The sequence below is a fragment of the Aquarana catesbeiana genome, linkage group LG11, assembly GCF_042186555.1.
Source record: "Aquarana catesbeiana isolate 2022-GZ linkage group LG11, ASM4218655v1, whole genome shotgun sequence".
Lineage (NCBI taxonomy): Eukaryota > Metazoa > Chordata > Amphibia > Anura > Ranidae > Aquarana > Aquarana catesbeiana.
This window is the reverse complement of record NC_133334.1, coordinates 110,425,921-110,443,943: the sequence shown is the minus strand read 5'-3', so window position 1 is coordinate 110,443,943 and position 18,023 is coordinate 110,425,921. Positions and strand designations below refer to the sequence as shown.

The following is an 18,023-nucleotide window of genomic DNA, read 5'->3' as shown; positions in this document are numbered from 1 at the left end:
CGAGCATTTGGAACACTATAACAGGGAGATTTTAATCAAGAAAGAAAAAAAGTTTCATAGAGATAAGATTGCCTTTCAGGAGTCTAGGGCATATAATTGGAAAAATGTGACAATGAATAGAAGTAAAAATCGCCATGCCAAAAATGTTGATGTCATGTCTGAGACCTCTTCTATGTCTTCTCTTTCATCCAAGGGATCCTTCAGACATAAATCATCATGAAAGACCAAAAGGAACTCCCAGGGCAATGGGTCACATGAAAAGAACCCAAAAAACGCATCACCGATTCTCGCACAGCCGTCGGCCTTTCGAGTCCTCACTTGGTGACAGGTAAAATAGGTGGTGGCGGGTCCGCTTCACTCACGCCCTTAGAGACCAATATCTCCCAAACCGCCTAGAACACTAACAGACAATTTTTTAGTCAACCCAGCCGACAATATAAACGATCTTGGTTCTCAGAAAGTACCACCTTGATGGATAATCATAATCTCAATGTGGTGAATCTTTCTTCCTGTATCCTAAGTGAGGCCGTATTGGCTCGTGGTTTGAGCTTCTGCCCCGACCAGGATTTAGACAAGTTTGAAGTGACTAAGGATATTCAGTTATTTGCACGCAAACTTATTTTGAAACAGCTATATTCCAAAGAGACACCCAAACAACCTAACTTTAAATCACAGGAACTAATGGCGTTAGACAATCTGATATCACTACTGGATGAAAACGAACCCCCAGACCTGATCGATCAGATCGACCTGGAGCAATTGCTCGGCCGATTTGATCATTCTGATCTTCCTTAACCCCCGGTACATTCTTTCAAGAAAAAAATCGGACAAATTTCCCGCACTGAACACGAACTCCAACGTGCTGGCCTTTGTCAAATTGACATGTAATGAAATCCATAGGATTAATACTACCTCCAAGCAACAACACAATCTTAGTCTCAAAGAACACGAAGCCTTAAAAACTCTGGCTTCCAATCCCACTATTACCATCAAACCTTCGGATAAGGAGGGAAACATTGTCAATCTGCAACAGAATACTATCCAACCAACAATGGGACTGTAGGATCTCATCAAGTAAGATTGAAAAGTTCAATAGGGAATTCTATAAACTTATGGATGAATCATATACTGCGAATTTGCTCACTAAATCAGAATACGATTATGTTAGGACTGCCCTGCCTCTCACTCCAACATTTTATGCTTTACCAAAATTGCATAAAGACATACGTAAACCATCGGGCTGGCCAATAATTTCCGGTAATGGTTCCCTTACTGAGAAATTAAGTCAATACATAGACGGACACCTGCGGCCATACGTGCTGAGCATGCCCAGTTATGTAAAAGATACTATGCATCTCTTGCAGATCATAGACAACATCCATGTTCCACCCAAATCGCTATTGGTAGCTCTGGACGTTGAAGCTTTGTATAGTTCAATACCTCACAACAAAGGACTGGCTTGTATCCAGCATGTTTTGTCACGAGATGCTCGTTTGTGCGAAAGCAAAAGACATTTTCTGATTGACGCTTTGGACTTAATTTTGAACCACAACTACTTTATGTTCAACGGCAACTTTTTTCTCCAGGTACAGGGGGTTGCGATGGGACTTCTTGTGCCCCATCGTATGCGAACCTGTACCTGGGGGAATGGGAAAGCATGTTGGAATAGTCAACATCCACACGCCCATATATGAACAATGTGGTGATTTGGCGTTGGTACATAGACGATTTTGCTTGTCTGGGACGGCACCCCAGACAATCTTCAAGATTTTATGCAAAAGCTGAGCACCAACCCGTTCAATCCTACTTTCACCATGACGTTTCATGAACATGAGATCACTTTTTTGGATGTGACAATCCATAAGCAACAAGATGGTTCACTAACCAGCTCCCTATACCGCAAACCGACATCTGGCATCTCTATTCTACACGCCACCAGTTTCCACCCTCAACCTCTAATTCGCTCGATTCCCTACAGCCAGTACCTACGTGTTAGGAGGAACTGTACCGATGACAAGGTCTTCAAACGTGAAGCTGACCTGTTGAAGGGGAGACTCCTAGCACGAGGGTACTCCAAGATATGTCTAAAGAGGGCCTTTAGATGGGCATGTTCTAAACCTAGACATGAACTTCTCTTTAAGAGCCCATTTACACAGGGGCAACTTTGGATCCGACTTCAAGTCGCCCCTAGTCGCCTCAAGTCGCGCTACATGAAAAAATCAATGTAAGTGAATGGATCCGTCTTAATGCACACTACTGCAGTCGCCCCCCGACTTCAGAAAAGGTTTCTGTACTATTTCAATCCGACTTAAAGGCAACTTGTACCCATTGATTTCAATGGAAGTTGCCTCCAAGTCTGATCACTGTTCATACTGAGGCAACTTTACAGGAAGCAGAAAGGAAACAGAAAGTAATTTCCTCCGCTAAACAGGCAGCCCCCTCCTTCTCACACACAGCTGATAAGCTCTGATTGGCCACCTGTAAAGTTCCCTGTCCTGGAGGCGACTTCAAGTTGTGTTGTAAGTTGCCCCAAGTCGTACTGTGATTCATACTCAAGTAGTGTCCAAGTTGCCTCCCAAAGTCGCGCTGGAAGTCATGTTGCCCCTGTGTGAATGGGCTCTTACTCAGAATCCAATAGTAACAAAACCAATCCAATTAGGATAATAACCAGGTTTTCTAACCAACACAGGATCGTAAAAAACATTGTTGAACGGTACTGGCATGTCCTCAAATTAGATCCTACCATCGGCCCCTTTGTGCAGGATAAACCATCCTTCACTTTTAAGCGTGCCAAATCCATCAGGGACAATTTAGTATCCAGCGAATACTTGGGTGGTGGTGTGGGTAAACGAGATCCTTGCAAACGTCCCGGTACCTTTCGTTGCGGCGGATGCCCGTACTGTCAATTTATGAACATTAAGATAAACATTAAATTACTCAATGGTCACAAGTATGCACCGAAGCACTTTGCCAATTGTAGAACAATTGGCGTGGTATATCTATTAATCTGCGATTGTGCATGCTACTATGTCGGCAAAACCAATCAGGAGTTTTGGCGGCGGGCATACCGCCACATAGCCTCAATTAAATCCTGCAACCCCAGCTTGCCACTGGGTAGACATGTTTCTGCGTTCCATGTGGGAAACTTCCCCAAAGTGTCCTTTCTGATTCTGGGTCGCGTTCATCCAGGGTTGCGCGGTGGGGATTGGAACAAAATTCTGTTGCAAAAAGAACAGAAGTGGATTTATCGCCTCAAGGCCACCAAGCCACCGGGCTTGAATGATGCCATCTCATTCCAACCTTTTCTGGAGGGCTTCACCTCAGGGGGCCCTGAGTGGGATCCCCCCGAGGTGAATATACCTCACTTCTTATGAAAACTTTCATCATTTTGCTGCAATAACCATCCCCATATGTTCCTGCTCTTTGGGATATGGGTGTTATAATGTTTCCCCTGTATTCCTTTAGAACAGGCAGATTGTCACATTTTTTCCAATGCAAGTCAATCAAGATGGATGGATATATTATATATGTATATGTGTGTGTGTGTGTGTGTGTATATATATATATATATATATATATATGAATATCCCTATAGACTACATGCATATGTTTTGGCCGTTTACTATATTGATTATTATGAACAGCTGCATTGGCCTACACTGCCTGTATCTATTTTTATGGCACTTTCTTCAATGTACAGCATTCTCTCTCCCTTTGTGGTTATTGTTGTTGCTCCTTTCTTTCTTTCTTTCTTTCTTTCTTTCTTTCTTTCTTTCTTTCTTTCTTTCTTTCTTTCTTTCTTTCTTTCTTTCTTTCTTTGTTCTCCCCGTTTTATCTGCCTCTCTACTTTTGCCCTTTTTTCCTTCTTTTATTCCCATCTGTACATCCTTTTTCCTTTGATTCCTTGGCATGAATATTTTTTTGTTGCCGCTGCGGATTTGGTTCCTGGGCCGGTGCTGAGTTGGAGGATCGGCCGGTCCGTGCCAAGACAGTACACTCGGCGCACGGGGGCCAATGTGTCATCTTTCTAATTGCCACTTTTGGCCTCCTTTCCTATGATCGTACATGGTCGGGATGACTCTATTCCGTTGCCATGGCGATCAGTGCGCCGCGGGTTCCTGACGCGGACGCCGGTTCCCTCCCAGCATGTGTCAGCTGTTTCTTGAGTGCTATGCCGCCTCCTCCTTGATGCTGATACGTGTGTGGGATCATGGTGGCGGGCCTGCGCGCCGTGGACTCCGAGGGCAATCCCTCCTACTGCCTATGACGCTCACCTGAATTCCAGTCAGCTGTGAGCAGTATCCTCCCTAATGAGTAATACTATGTAAGCTGCACATCTAGATGGCCAGTCTCATTCCGGTACAGGCGTCGGGCTGGTTGTGCAGCCTTGTCATCTCTAAGGTAACACTGTTTATCCCTATTTTTTATACAATCACACGCTGAATCTTTGTTACATGACACTCTGCATTGTGCAATAGGCTTATACATGTAAACCCACTTACACACTGCATTGCAATGTGGGTTGCCTAAGTAGGACACCACTTACTGTAGTGTTGGGGTATATATGGCTGCTACTTGTGAATTTAATCAATCACACAGCACTTTCTCTTTTCAGCTATCGCATGCAGATGTGCCTACTGTTCCTTCGGTGTATGACTTTGTCGCACTGAAGGATTTAACATCCATCCCCAACTAGACAGTGCCTTAGTTGACCCCACACTAGGAGTGATTCACTGCTTATAAACCAACAGGTATGTGTAGGATATACAGATATTCCTACTACACCAATTCACAGTAGTTGTAAGCCTATTTTAGCTTTACTCCTTTATTTATACCCATGGGATGGGCTTTATTATATTGTCCCTTCTCGTTTTCCTAGGCGATAGTTATAATCCATGACAGCTGATATCAGTGGTGTCACCTCGCAAGTGGTAGGACACCCATTGTGTCCTGTTTTTGGGCTGTGGACCTGTGCGGATCTTTTGATGACAGCATTGGCTCAGGTGACCGATCCCTGCTGGCAAACCATTCTGCCCCATTTTCTCTTGAAGTTGGATGCTATCTAATGTTGGTTTAGGAGTAACATGGTGAGAATATCGTCTAAATGTACTAATTCATTTTGACTTTTATGTTCTATGTCTCATTATATGTGAACATTATATCATGTCTGTCCCCTAGATGCTTTGCTTAATATGTTCTTTCTTTGCAAAATGTTTAGATAACTACTTACCTCACCATCAGCCCCTGAAGAAGAGGTTCCAACCTTCATAACCTCGAAACGCGTCGGGCTTGTTGTGCAGCCTTTGCTGAAACAATCTATGTGGGGTTATTTGTGTCATTACTGTAAACAGATATGTATATCTCCTTTGCTACCACCATTTGAATTGCTGGCATCCACCTTTTTTATTCAACTTTTTGTCATGTTTTAACCTTTGATCATAAAATTATACACTTTTTGATATACTGTTTGAAGACTCTTGCCTTACAAAGTCCCAATAGAGGAAAACAATTTTCTACTGTGTACACTTAAGCATTGAGTCACCACTGCCTCTTCCAGTGATGACGGATTTACTCTCTCCTGGACAGTTTTGCCATCCAGCTCCAAGAGACTACTTTTGATAGCATGGAAGTTGAGAGGCGGAGGCTACCAAGTCAAGGGTGCTCAGTGCAGGTAGTGGCTACCTTGTGTCAAGTCAGAGAGGTCTTCATGAATAAGACTTACCGAAGAATATGGGAAAATTATGCAGATCTCACACAGCAAAAGCCTGGAGTCCTTTTATCACCTAAACCAGCCAAGGTTATACAGTTCTTACAACTGGGGCTGAACAGGGGCCTAGGTTCAAATATGTTTAAAGTTCAGCTTTTTCTGCACTTACAAGAGTTTAAGGGGTCCTTAACCCTTTAGTGATGCAATTCTTAAAAGGCTTGCATGAAGTTATAGACCTCCCAGGAAATCATTGTTCCCTAGGTGGAACTTGTTTATGTTTATGGTCCTCATTTCTATCCTACAGAATTGGCTACACTCTGCAATCTAACCCTGAAGACCGTATTTCTGGTTGCTACAACCTCTGTGAATAGGGTGTCAGAACTGCAGGCTTTGTACTCAAGGAGCCTCATTTAACCACTTCAGCCCCGGAAGATTTGGCTGCTGAATGACCAGGCCATATTTTGCGATTCGGCACTGTGCCGCTTTAACTGACAATTGTGCGGTCGTGCGGCACTGCACCCAAACAAAATTGGCGTCCTTTTTTTCCCACAAATAGAGCTTTCTTTTGGGGGTATTTGATCATCTCTGTTGCTTTTCATTTTTTGTGCTATAAACAAAAAAAGAGCGACAATTTTGAAAAAAACACCAATATTTAGTACTTTTTGCTATAATAAATATCCCAATTTTTTTTTAAAAAAAGCAAATTTTTTCTCAGTTTAGGCCGATATGTATTCTTCTACATATTTGTGGTAATAAAAATCGCAATAAGCGTATATTGATTGGTTTGCACAAAAGTTATAGCGTCTACAAAATAGGGGTAGATTTATAGCATTTTTATTATTATTATTATTTTAATCGGGACTGCCACATTATGGCGGACTCATCGGACACTTTTGACACATTTTTGGGACCATTGGCATTTATACAGCGATCAGTGCTATAAAAATGCACTGATTACTGTAAAAATATCACTGGCAGGGAAGGGGTTAACACTAGGGGCGATCGAGGTTAATTGTGTTCCCTTTGGGGGGAGAAGACTGACCTAGAGGAAATGACAGATTGTGATTCCTAGCTATTAGGAACTCGCGATCTGTCTCTCCTCACAGAACAGGGATTTGTGTGTTTACACACACACGTCCCTATTCTGCCTCTCGTGCCCACGATCGCTCGTGGCCGGCGGTCATCGCAACCGTCGGCAACGAGCATCGGCACCCCTGCAAGGCAGGGGGCACGTGCCTCTGGCGGCGTGCGCGCCTGCTATTCTGCTTACAGGAGCCGACTTATAGCTATGACGGCTCGCAGGATCGTGCTGACCTGCCGCCGTATAATGACGGCGGCTGATCGGTAAGCGGTTATTGTTCTACCCAGACAGAATAGTCCTAAAACTTCAGACTGCTTTTATCCATGGGGTGCCTTTCTCCTTCAACTTTAATCTGGAAGTCAATTTATTGTCTTGGTTGAGTGAGAGAACCATATCCCCTGGATGGTGATCTAACTCTAGTGACCTTCTTGGCAGCTACCTTTTCATTCAGGAAAGCTGAAATCTGTACTTGGTTCCAGCCTGGCTTAAGACAGGGTCAGTCAGTGTCAACACGTACAGTCACCTCCCTAGATTGTTAAGACAATTAAAAGAGCCTACTCTCCACAAAATGTTCTTGTTTGGGAGGTCTTAAGAGCACATTAAACTAGGGCAGTGCCAGCTCTGTGGACAGCTCAGTGCTGAGTGTCTCCTGAGGCTATTTGCAAGTCATCAATATGGTCCTTCCAGGACACCTTCATTACACTTTAATAGGTGAACCCGGCTCAGGACAGTAAAATTTGGAAAATTCATGGTGCATACTTGCGCTACTGATGATTTACATAATTATTCTTGCACCCTCCTTGTATGGCGAGTTAGTTCCCATTGTATGTGGCCATGATGCACCAGGAAAATGGAAAATTATATACTCACCTTAATTTTCTCTGTAATTTTCTTTTCATGGCAGCATACAGATTCCCACCCGAATGGTGAGAGTTAGAGAATGCTGTGAGCCGAGTCTGTCTTTGATTTATAGTTAACCAGTCCTATCAGGTTGTGGGGGCGGAGCCACAACCCATTATATGCTGCCATGAAGATGCACCAGGAAAGGAAAATTACAGAAAGGTGAATATACAATTTTCCGTTTTTAAAGCTCTTTTACTGCTTGTTTTGCATGTTCAGAATCTGTCAATTTTTAAACTTTTTGCACACATGTTAAAATCTGTATTTTGTATTAGAAATTGCTTTAAATCCCCAACAAAGTATATATTTTCTAAAAGCAGAGACTCTGGAATTCCACTATTCTGGAGAACAGAATAGTGGCTGTTTCAAATTGTTTATCGCACAATATTTTTGCAGCTGTTTATCAAGTGTATATTTTTAGGACAAAATACAATAAAATTATTTTAGTTCACAGAAACACAATATAATACCCATTTTTTGATAAAATGTAAAAGATGGGGTTGCATCAAGTAAATAGATAACAAAAAAGAAAAGTCTCTTATCTGCAAAGGCCCGTGACATGGTGAAAAATTGTACCTAAAATGTTTCATAGGTGATGCTTTAAAAACCTTTATAGATTATCAGATTTTAATTCAAGTGGTTTTAACCACTTGCCTACTGGGCACTTAAGCCCCCCCCCGTCCAGACCAATTTCCAGCTTTCAGTGCTCTCACATTTTGAATGACAATTACTCAGTCATGCAACACTGTACCCAAATTAATTTTTTGTCCTTTTTTTCATACAAATAGAGCTTTCTTTTGGTGATATTTGATCACCTCTTGGGTTTTTATTTTTTGCGCGATAAATTAAAGACAGAAAATTTTAAAAAAAGAACACATTTTTCTTTGTTTCTGTGATAAAATTTAGCAAATCAGTTATTTTTTCTTTATAAATTTTGGCCAGAATTTATACTGCTACATATCTTTGGTAAAAACAAAAACAAAATAGAGGATATTATTTGGCCTGTGTAAAAGTTAGAGAGTCTACAAGCTATGGTGCAAATCATAAAAAAATGATCACACCTGATGTACTGGCAGCCTATCTAAATTCTTGAGACCCTAACAAGCCAGGAAAGTACAAATGCCCCCCAAATGACCCCTTTTTGGAAAGCAGACATTCCAAGGTATTTAGATCCATGGTGAGTTTTTTGAAGTTGTCATTTTTTCCCACAATTCTTTGCAAAATGAAGATTGTTTTTTGTTTTGTTTGCTTTTTTCACAAAACTGTCATTGTAATAGGTTATTTATCTCACATGGCATGTGCATACCACAAATGACACCCCAAAAATACATTCTGCTACTCCTCCTGAGTATGGCGATACCACATGTGTGGGACTTTTTCACAGCCTAGCCACATAGAGAGGCCTAACATTGAAGTAGCACCTTCAGGCATTCTAGGAGCATAAATTACACATCTCTTTGGCCATTATTGTTGGTGGTGATGAGACTGCACACACAGATGTGTACTGATGAGCCTGCACAGATGTGTGCTAAGCCTGCACTGATGAGCCTGCACAGATGTGTGCTAATAAGCCTGCACTGATGGACACTGATGAGGCGGCACAGATTTGTGCTAATAAATCTGCACTGATGATGGCACAGATGTGCATTGAGGTGGCACAGATGGGCACTGATGAGGTGGCACAGATGTGTGATTATAAGCATGCACTGTTGGGCACTGATGAGGCAGCACTGACCGATGGCACAGATGTGCACTGATGAGGCGGCACAGATGGGCACTGATGACACAGATGACTGATTGGCACAGATGTGCACTGATGACACAGACTGATGGCACAGATGGGCACTGTGACACTGACCCTGATTGGCACTGGTTCAGCACTGTATATGATGCTGTATAGAAAAAATCACTCACGCTGCAGCACAGAAGCTCTCCCTCCTCACACGTGGTCTCTGTGAGGAGGGAGAGCTGTCAATGAGAGATGATCTCATATGTTTACATTTGAGATCATCTCTCATTTCACACGCCGATCACGTGTTAAATGGGCGCTGTGATTGACCGCTTACTGCGATCTGTGATTGGCTGTGTCCAAGGGACACAGGCATCACAAATTTTCCCCGATGCGCGCATGCGAGGGCACGCTGGGAGCGTGCAAGGGGGTGGACATCATATGACGGCGTCACGGAAATTAAGGGCCGAACTGTAGCAGTCATTCGGCTATAGCGCAGGCGCGAGGTGGTTAAACCTCAGACACGAAATATGAACAAAGCATTTCCCTCTATAGTGTGTAGTTGTCTCAGTCCAGAGCACTAAGTGTCATTTCTGTCTGCTGCTTCATTCCTCTGCTAAGGTGACGGGAGGAAGCTCCAGCACACAGTCTGTAATTGACAGCCTCAGCTCTGTTCCTGTGTGAAGGGGGTGTATCCCTTCCCTCCAATCAGCCTTCACTGAGCTCTGCAATGTGTATCTTTGGGTCCCTGCCCCCTGCTTTTCAGAGCCGAGAGATACTGTGTAAATTCTGCACTTTCAACTGATGTAGAGTAGAGAGGGCTGCAAATAAAAAAAAAGTACAAAATATGTAGGAGGATTTGTTTCATCTCTCTGTATCACCTGAGGCTGGTCACTTCACTGGGTATATGTAAGGGTTTACAACCATTTTAACTGTGAATTACAGCACTAGAAATTTTGCTATCACTTTGTTTCTTGGTGACACCTCACATATGTGGTGCAATTACTGTTTACGTACACGCAAGATGGTTAGAAAACCTGTCCCAGATCCTAAAGTTCTTAGTAAGCCTGTTCCACCTTCCACTCAATCCCCACTATTTTTTCCAAAGAGTTTTTAGTTGTTTTATACACTTGAGAGTGGTTGGATTAGGCAGTGGCAAACCTAGACATTTCTTTACAAAAGATTAAGTTCAGTGGATGGCATCAGGAGGGCAGTGGATGGTGTCAGTAGGGCATTTAAAACTGGACATCTGGCTGGAGACAAGCTTACCCTCTCAGTGGGCCCCTATCGCATTGCAAGGTTAACTGCTAGTTGTGTCTAGGGAATGATGAATAAGGTAAATTACTTACCTTATTCCTGGCTCCCTCACCAGCCTGCTCTCTCTTCCACTGTCCGATGCTCCTAGGATATGTTTGGGCCTTTGGCATCCTGCATTGTACATGATGACCTCAGAGAGCTGCAACCAGTTGGACAACAAAGAGAAGTGGCTTTGGAGAACCAGACATGATGCAAAGGAAATCTTCAGGAACGAGGGAAAAGCATTTCATCTTAGTACCATCTTCTTCAGACAAAATGAGCAGTTAAAGTGATACAAAGTCTCGTTTTTTTTTTTTCCGTTAAAAACAACAAACATGTTATACTTACCTGCCCTGTGCAGTGGATTTGCACACAGCCGCCCAGATCCTCCTCTTTATGGGTCTCTCTTTGGTGCTCCTGGCCCCTCCCTCCTGTTGTGCACCCACAGCAAGCAGCTTGCTATGGGGGCACCTGAGCTGAGCCACAGCTTCCTGTGTCCATTCAGACACGGAGCCGTGGGTCAGCCCGCCCCGTTTCTCTCCTCATTGACTGACTGACTTTGATTGACAGCAGCTGGAGCCAATGGCACCGCACTGCTGTCTCAGGCAATGAGGAGGGGAGTCCCGGGCAGCTGAGATACTCCTACAACATCGCTGGATCTAGATGGGGCTCAGGTAAGTATTAGGGGGCTGAGGGGGGCTGCTGCACACAGAAGGCTAATCAGTGCCACTTATCAGTGCCGCCTATCAGTGCCCATCAGTACTGCATATAAGTGCCCCTTCATCAGTATTGAAGTGGTTAAACGTTACCACTGTAAGGTGACACTGGCAGGAATTTTTAAAATGGTGCACAATGGTACCAACTGTGGGATAGCTCCCAGTGCTTTAGCCTGACTGGCCTTGCTCATTACATGATTCCTCAAAGACTGAGTCACACTAGAAGCTGTGCCACAGTTGTGGAGCTGGAGAGAACTGCAGCTAACACTGTACACAAGGTCTGAAAAGCACCACAATGCAGGGGCCTATTCACAGTGTGAGTCTTTAAGGACTGAGCCAAAACAGAGGATGTGCCACTACTCTGGATCTGGAAAGTGCCACAATTCATTGTCCACTGCACATTTCAGACTAGCCCGGCAATCTTCCAGTCAAGTGAGTTTTGTGTACAACCTCCAAAGTTATTGCTGAGAATATGCCAATCCAGATAGCTGATGTATAGAGACAAGCTCAAGGAGCATTTTTAAAGTATTAAATGAAGTCACCAAAAAAAGTGAAATATCTATGGTATACCTTGACAGGAAAAGGATAGCAAAAATATTTTTTTTTCAGTGGAGCTGAGGAAAAGGCATTCAAGGAAAGTAGCAAATTACTGTGGCATGATAGTTGGAGGTGGGGTTATACAGGGGCTAGTTTACACTTTTTGTTTGCCAGTGTCACTTCCTGGTGGTGACAGTATAACCCAAATGCCCATGAATGACTAAATTCCTGTGTGTATATTCACGGAATCTAAGTTAGAAGATGAAAGAAGTAAATTCCCACTTGCTATGGACACTGTTTAAAACCTAAACCAAACTATTCATTTAGTAAAAACCTATTTTTTTGTGCCCCCTAATTTAAGCGATACAGGGATGAAGGATTTCAAAGATCAATGAAACAATAACTCTATAGCAAGGTCTTACTATAATAATTTGACTTTCAGTGGAAAGCTGGACCATGTTTTCCTGCAAGCCTATGTTTATTTTATTAAGTCTAGTTTAGAGAAAGTATTGTTAGTACTCGGCCCTGACTTGTTTTCTTCACAGAATCCATTTCTAGGATTTAAAATAAAACCCACAACACTCAATAGCGTCAGCCCCCTCCCACCACCTCCCCTTACTAGCTAGAAATCAGAACCTTTATGCCCCATAGCAAGTTTGCTGCACTAAACAAGCTGTGAGTACCATCTACTGTAGCCATTTAGGGTATATAGACTTGAACCTTTCCTAATATATGGTTCGTATAATCCCTGAGGCTCGGTTCACACCTAAATCAGCCGTGGATCGCACAGCAACGCTGTCTGTCCCTGTACTCTGTTTCAGAGACGAATTAGGGCAGAATCTTTGCCTGCATTTGGCCCTGAAACGGTGGCAAAGATGTTTTGACGTTTCTGTGCAGTGCGCTCCGCAGCTGCCCCGGAGACATGTGAACCGGCTCCATAGAGAGCCGGTTATATTCTCCTGCTATGCGAATTGGATGAGGAGAAAACCTGCATCCAATTCGCATAGGTGTGAACCAAGCCTTACACAGCAGAATGGAACAAACCAATCTGGCGCTGTTGCAGGGCTTATTTTAATACAGGAAACAAGCTAACAGGAGGGTATGGAGCACACTAGGCAATGACTCATCAGCATGCTGCTAAACTGTCCAAACACAGCTTGGGGGTGTTTCTTGGACTAAACGTTTGCTAAAGTGGAGTTTGGAGGGGACGCCTGGACTAGCAGACTGGCAAAACGGTTATCTTTTTGGAAGTAGACAGCTCCAATTAAGATATTTCAGTTATGTGTTAGACTAGTTGCCTGGAGTTCATCTTTCAATAATAGGTAACATTTATAAGACACATTCAAAAACTAACAAATCCTTTTTTGCAAAGCACCCTATCAAATCATCACTATAATTAGTATCCTGTAAACCAGTGTTTTTCAAGCTTTTTTTCAGTCAAGGCACCCTTTACAATTGTGCACACCAATCTGAGGGCTCGTTCACATCAGGAGGTGTGTCCCAGAAGACGCTTTTTTGCATGTTCCCCCATGCATCGTGTTTTTTAATGGGCTGGCCAATTTGCGTGAAACACGCAAAGAAGGTGACGCAAAGATATTGAAAAGTACGATGCACGAAAAAAACGCATGGTGAATTAGAGGTGTGCATCTTCACTGGTCTCACGATTCGATTTGATTACGATTATCCTGTCAACGATTCAATTCCGCGATGCATCACGATTACTGCCCATGTGCCATTTTTTTTATTTTATCTGTTCTTAAAAAAGACAACACTCTCTGCATGTAGCAAAGTCTAAATACAGCAGACAACTTAAAGAGGAGCACCAGGCTTCCCTAAAATGCTAGTGGAGATGGTCAGAGACTGCAGACATGGTACAAGAAATGGTCAGAGACTGCAGACATGGTACAAGAGATGGTCAGAGACTGCAGACATGATGCAAGAGAAGGACAAAGACTACGGACAATGTCCCCATAAAGGCCCCCCAAACGACAATGTATGTCATTTCATTAATTATAGTTTATATATATCTTATTGTCTTGGTCTTGATTCACATCACAACTTCATTGATACCTTTTTGTTCTCCACACATGCATTGCATGGCTGCATGTGTGGGGCAGTGATGAGCAAAACCATAAATCATATGAAAAAAAAAAAAGTATCAATAATAATAAGACATACATAAATCATAATTAATGAAATGGTATGGTCACTTTAATGTTTTTAGGTCCACCATCAAGTTAATTTATTATTTTTATTACGGTCAATCGGTCATAATTTGGCAAATTTGCACATAATGGTGCATCAGAAATAAACTGTCAGCGTCTGACTTAAGTACCTGATTATGATGATGATGATAGAGTGTGCACTGGTTTCCCGCTGCCCGCAGCAGCCTGTTGTGAGGAGGACAAGCACGGGACGCTGGCTCAGGTCTTCTGCAGCAGCCTGTGTGACAGTGAGCAGAGGAGGACTCTCTGGAGACCGGGAGTCAGGGACACTTGTTCCACATGTCTCCTCTCCTGTAGCAGCCAGCTCAACACACGGCAACGCCGGGCGGCTGGGGGTGGCGTCAGCGGGAGGCAGGAAAAGAGGGAACGGCTAGTGCCCACAGCTCACTTTGACTCTGTTTGCAGAGGCAGAGCACAGCGCTTTCCGGCTGCTTTCGCGGCTAATGCCCACGGCTCATTTCGGCTCCGTTCGGAGTGGCAGGGCACAACACGGATGACGTCATTCAAAAATTTATTATTTTGGTCGCAGCATTGATGCCGAATTGTGATGCAACGATGCTGCAATTAAATTCAACACCCTTATGGTGAATGCACACACATTTGGTAGCTGTTTGGAGGTGCCCGAAAAAACTGCAAAAGGCAGCACATTTTTGTGTGATTTTGCACGTGTTGCAAGGCCTAATGGCCTGAAGCAGTTTGTAAATCCTTCTCCCTACTAGCACAAATCGCCCCCCCCCAATCCCTTCTCCTAGCACAAATCCCCCCAAATGCCCTCCCCTAGCACAAATCCCCCCCCAATCTCCACTCCTAGCACAACCCCCCCCCCCAAATCATCTCTTTTAGAACAACCCCCCAGTCCAATAGCCTCTCCTAGCACAAATTGCCTCTTCTAGCACAAATCCCCCTCCCCAAATCCATTCTCCTACCACAAATCCCCCCCTCAAATCCCCTGTTTTTTGCACACTACCCCCCAAATCCCCTCTTAGCAGAAATCCCCCAATCCCCCCCCCCAAACCCCCTCCCCTAGCAAATATCCCCACCCCAGCACAAAATATGTTCCTCCTCCCCTCTCCAAATGCCCCCTTCTAACATAAAAGCTCTCATCCCTCTTATCACTACAGGAGGAGTGAGAAAGAGCAGTGAGAAGTTGTGAGCTGTGTCCACCCACCCAACAATTTGGGGAGGCTGTAATCACATCCTATACTGTCTGATCTTTGCGGGCTCTGCATATTTGCCAGCTGCTTTATTTTGCTGCTTTGCAAACCTGTTCTGCAGTGGATGAGTCTCTTTGATGCCTCCAGTCATTAATTTGGCTTTATCTTTTTCTGGTCAGAATCAGACAGCATATTATATTTCTCCAGGAGTCTAAGGTAGTGTTTCTCACTCCAGTATAGAAAGAGAGAGCGCAACTCCTCCTCCCAGCTCTCTTTTCCCCTCTGCAGGTATCTGTACTCCTGTTGGCAATACAGAAAGCTGTGTGGGCTACCCAACCAGTCCTTAGCAACGGATGCTGTATTGCTGTAATGCTGTATTGCTGACAGTAGTATAGATACTGGCAGAGAGGACGATAGAGCTGGGAGGAGAAGCGGGCTGTATTTTCTTATGTATATTGGAGTTAGCACATGCCAGATTTTTGTCCTTTTGCTGCGGCAACCTGGTCGAGAAATTCTCGCTGCTGTAAACCACCCCGGATTCTTGCTGCAATTTCTTCTCTACACAAACACCAGGAAGCACTACAATAGGTTCTTCTTTTATGTAAGTATAGATTAACTTCTGTGTCAGGGATAGGTGACTACAATGTTTTACCTGTATGAAACTATTTATAGAGAACCATTCTAAGAAGGCCTGTGAAAAATAAATGTTACATACAACAGCTAATTTTTGTTAATGTGTATTATTTCATCAGGAGTTAAAAAAGAGAGAGAGAAATCGAGAAGCAGCCTACAAGAGTCGACAAAAGCACACTCAGCATGCTGACAATCTTCACCAGGTACAAGACAGCTACAGCAATTGGCTAGTATCCTAATCTGCTCTGGTTAACAAGCATATCTTCACAACCAAGTAATTTATAACATGCTAATGTTGGAAAATGTAATACAAATTAGGCTATCATTACCATGTCAGTCTCTTATGATTATTAAAAGTTATTTCTCCCAAAGAACTAACAAGTAGGCAATGGATTCAAGTCACTTACCCAGTGGCTTTGTATATCTCCCAATTAAAGTTGAGTTTTTTTTTTTTTTTACTGGAATGAAGTCAGACTGCATTAACAAAAATAAGTGTGGGAATTCATTAACCCTACCCGCATCATAACAGTGCAGTACAACATAAAAAGATGCCCACATTTGTTATTGTAATGAAGAACTGCAATCATATTTCCAAATAGAGATAAGAAATCATAGAATGTTTCAAGAGAAAAGCACCCACTAAACTGAAATGCCAATTGTCCTGTACCTGCAGTGCTAACAGTTTGTGACAACACTTGAGTTCTGTACAGGCAATAAACAACAGTGCAAATTATTGATTAGTTTGGTTTAAAACTGGGGGCATATGTATCCTAATCTAGTTAATAGCTTCATAAAGATAATACTAGAATTTACTTGCATTATTTTTACATGCTTGCTACTGATGTCCGTGGCTTAAACAATAAAAATAAAGGCACACTTTTCTGAAAGTTGTTGCCAATGACATTATATACAACTCTGCACAATGCTGTTGATTTACCAACGGTGTACTGTGCAAGGTAACTTTTCACATTAAATTTTCACTCAAGCCTGTCAGCAGATCGCTCGCTACAAACTCAGCAGTGCCTAAAAATGGAGAGCAACTGAGCATGTGCACAGCTGGGTGACACAGTGTATTACTGAATTTTAAACAGTATAGGAACTTATTTTTAATGTTTTACATAGCCATACCTGCAAAAGGGGCCAGCCTGAAGTAATCTAGCAGGACTTATTTTTCTGACTAAAGTTCCACTTTAAGGAATGAGGTGAAGGTATAATCGGTTTTCTTTCTTCTCCATTGTGGGACAAAAGAAGTCCTACACTATCCGGACATCCATAAGGAGTCCAACTGATGGATGGGCAACATAGCAGGCTAAAGCGGAGTATAAATTAACAAACAAGTCAACACTAGAAGAAAACTTTGTATCGGCAGCTATTATCAAGGCTGATAAACATAAACCTCGAAACTTAAAAACACTATCACTAATAATTTAAAAAAGTCCTTCAAAATTATATCTCTGTGAAGTTCTGCACAACCATCAGATGGGCATTTGCCAGAGGTGTATATACCGCTAATCACCAAACAAAATTAAAACTCACCACAAGTAATGGCTGCCAAATCATAAGAAGCAAAAAGGATGAAAGGATGGACTTGCCTTTGAATTAGAGAAGGACACCTAAGTGGAGCAAAAAGACACCATTCTTCGAGAAGAGGTAGTAACTGTAGTAGTAGTAGGCTTAGGCTGTTTTTGGTGGGGTAAAATTTACCTTCTCTCAGTAACTTCCTTAATAAATTTATCAAGGGATTCACCAACCTTGCATACACTATCAACGGGCATGCATAAAAGACGTCTTTTCCAAGCAGGCTTAGCAGACCAACCACAAAATTCTGTTCATATACACAGAGAGCAGTGTCATCCTTGTGACCTGGAAAAGTAAATTTTCTAAGGCACCAAAACAAAATAGCAGCGGCAAAGGCATAAGCTAGAATTGGTCCAGCAAGACAGGACATCAAAAACAGGATTGTGTTCTGTATACCCCGCGGGGTACTCATAGTTGGTAAGGTAATATAAAGACGCCAGTCCATCCAGTTCAACCTGTGTGGATGT

General features: G+C 42.9%; 1 protein-coding gene across 1 annotated transcript in view; it reads left to right on the top strand.

The window, feature by feature from the left end:
* Positions 1-18,023, top strand: part of BATF2 (basic leucine zipper ATF-like transcription factor 2) — a 70,004-nt gene that overhangs the window by 37,404 nt on the left and 14,577 nt on the right. The window contains exon 2 of the mRNA XM_073604874.1: positions 16,098-16,181. Coding sequence (XP_073460975.1) covers positions 16,098-16,181 — 84 coding nt within the window. The remainder of the gene's footprint in view (positions 1-16,097; positions 16,182-18,023) is intronic.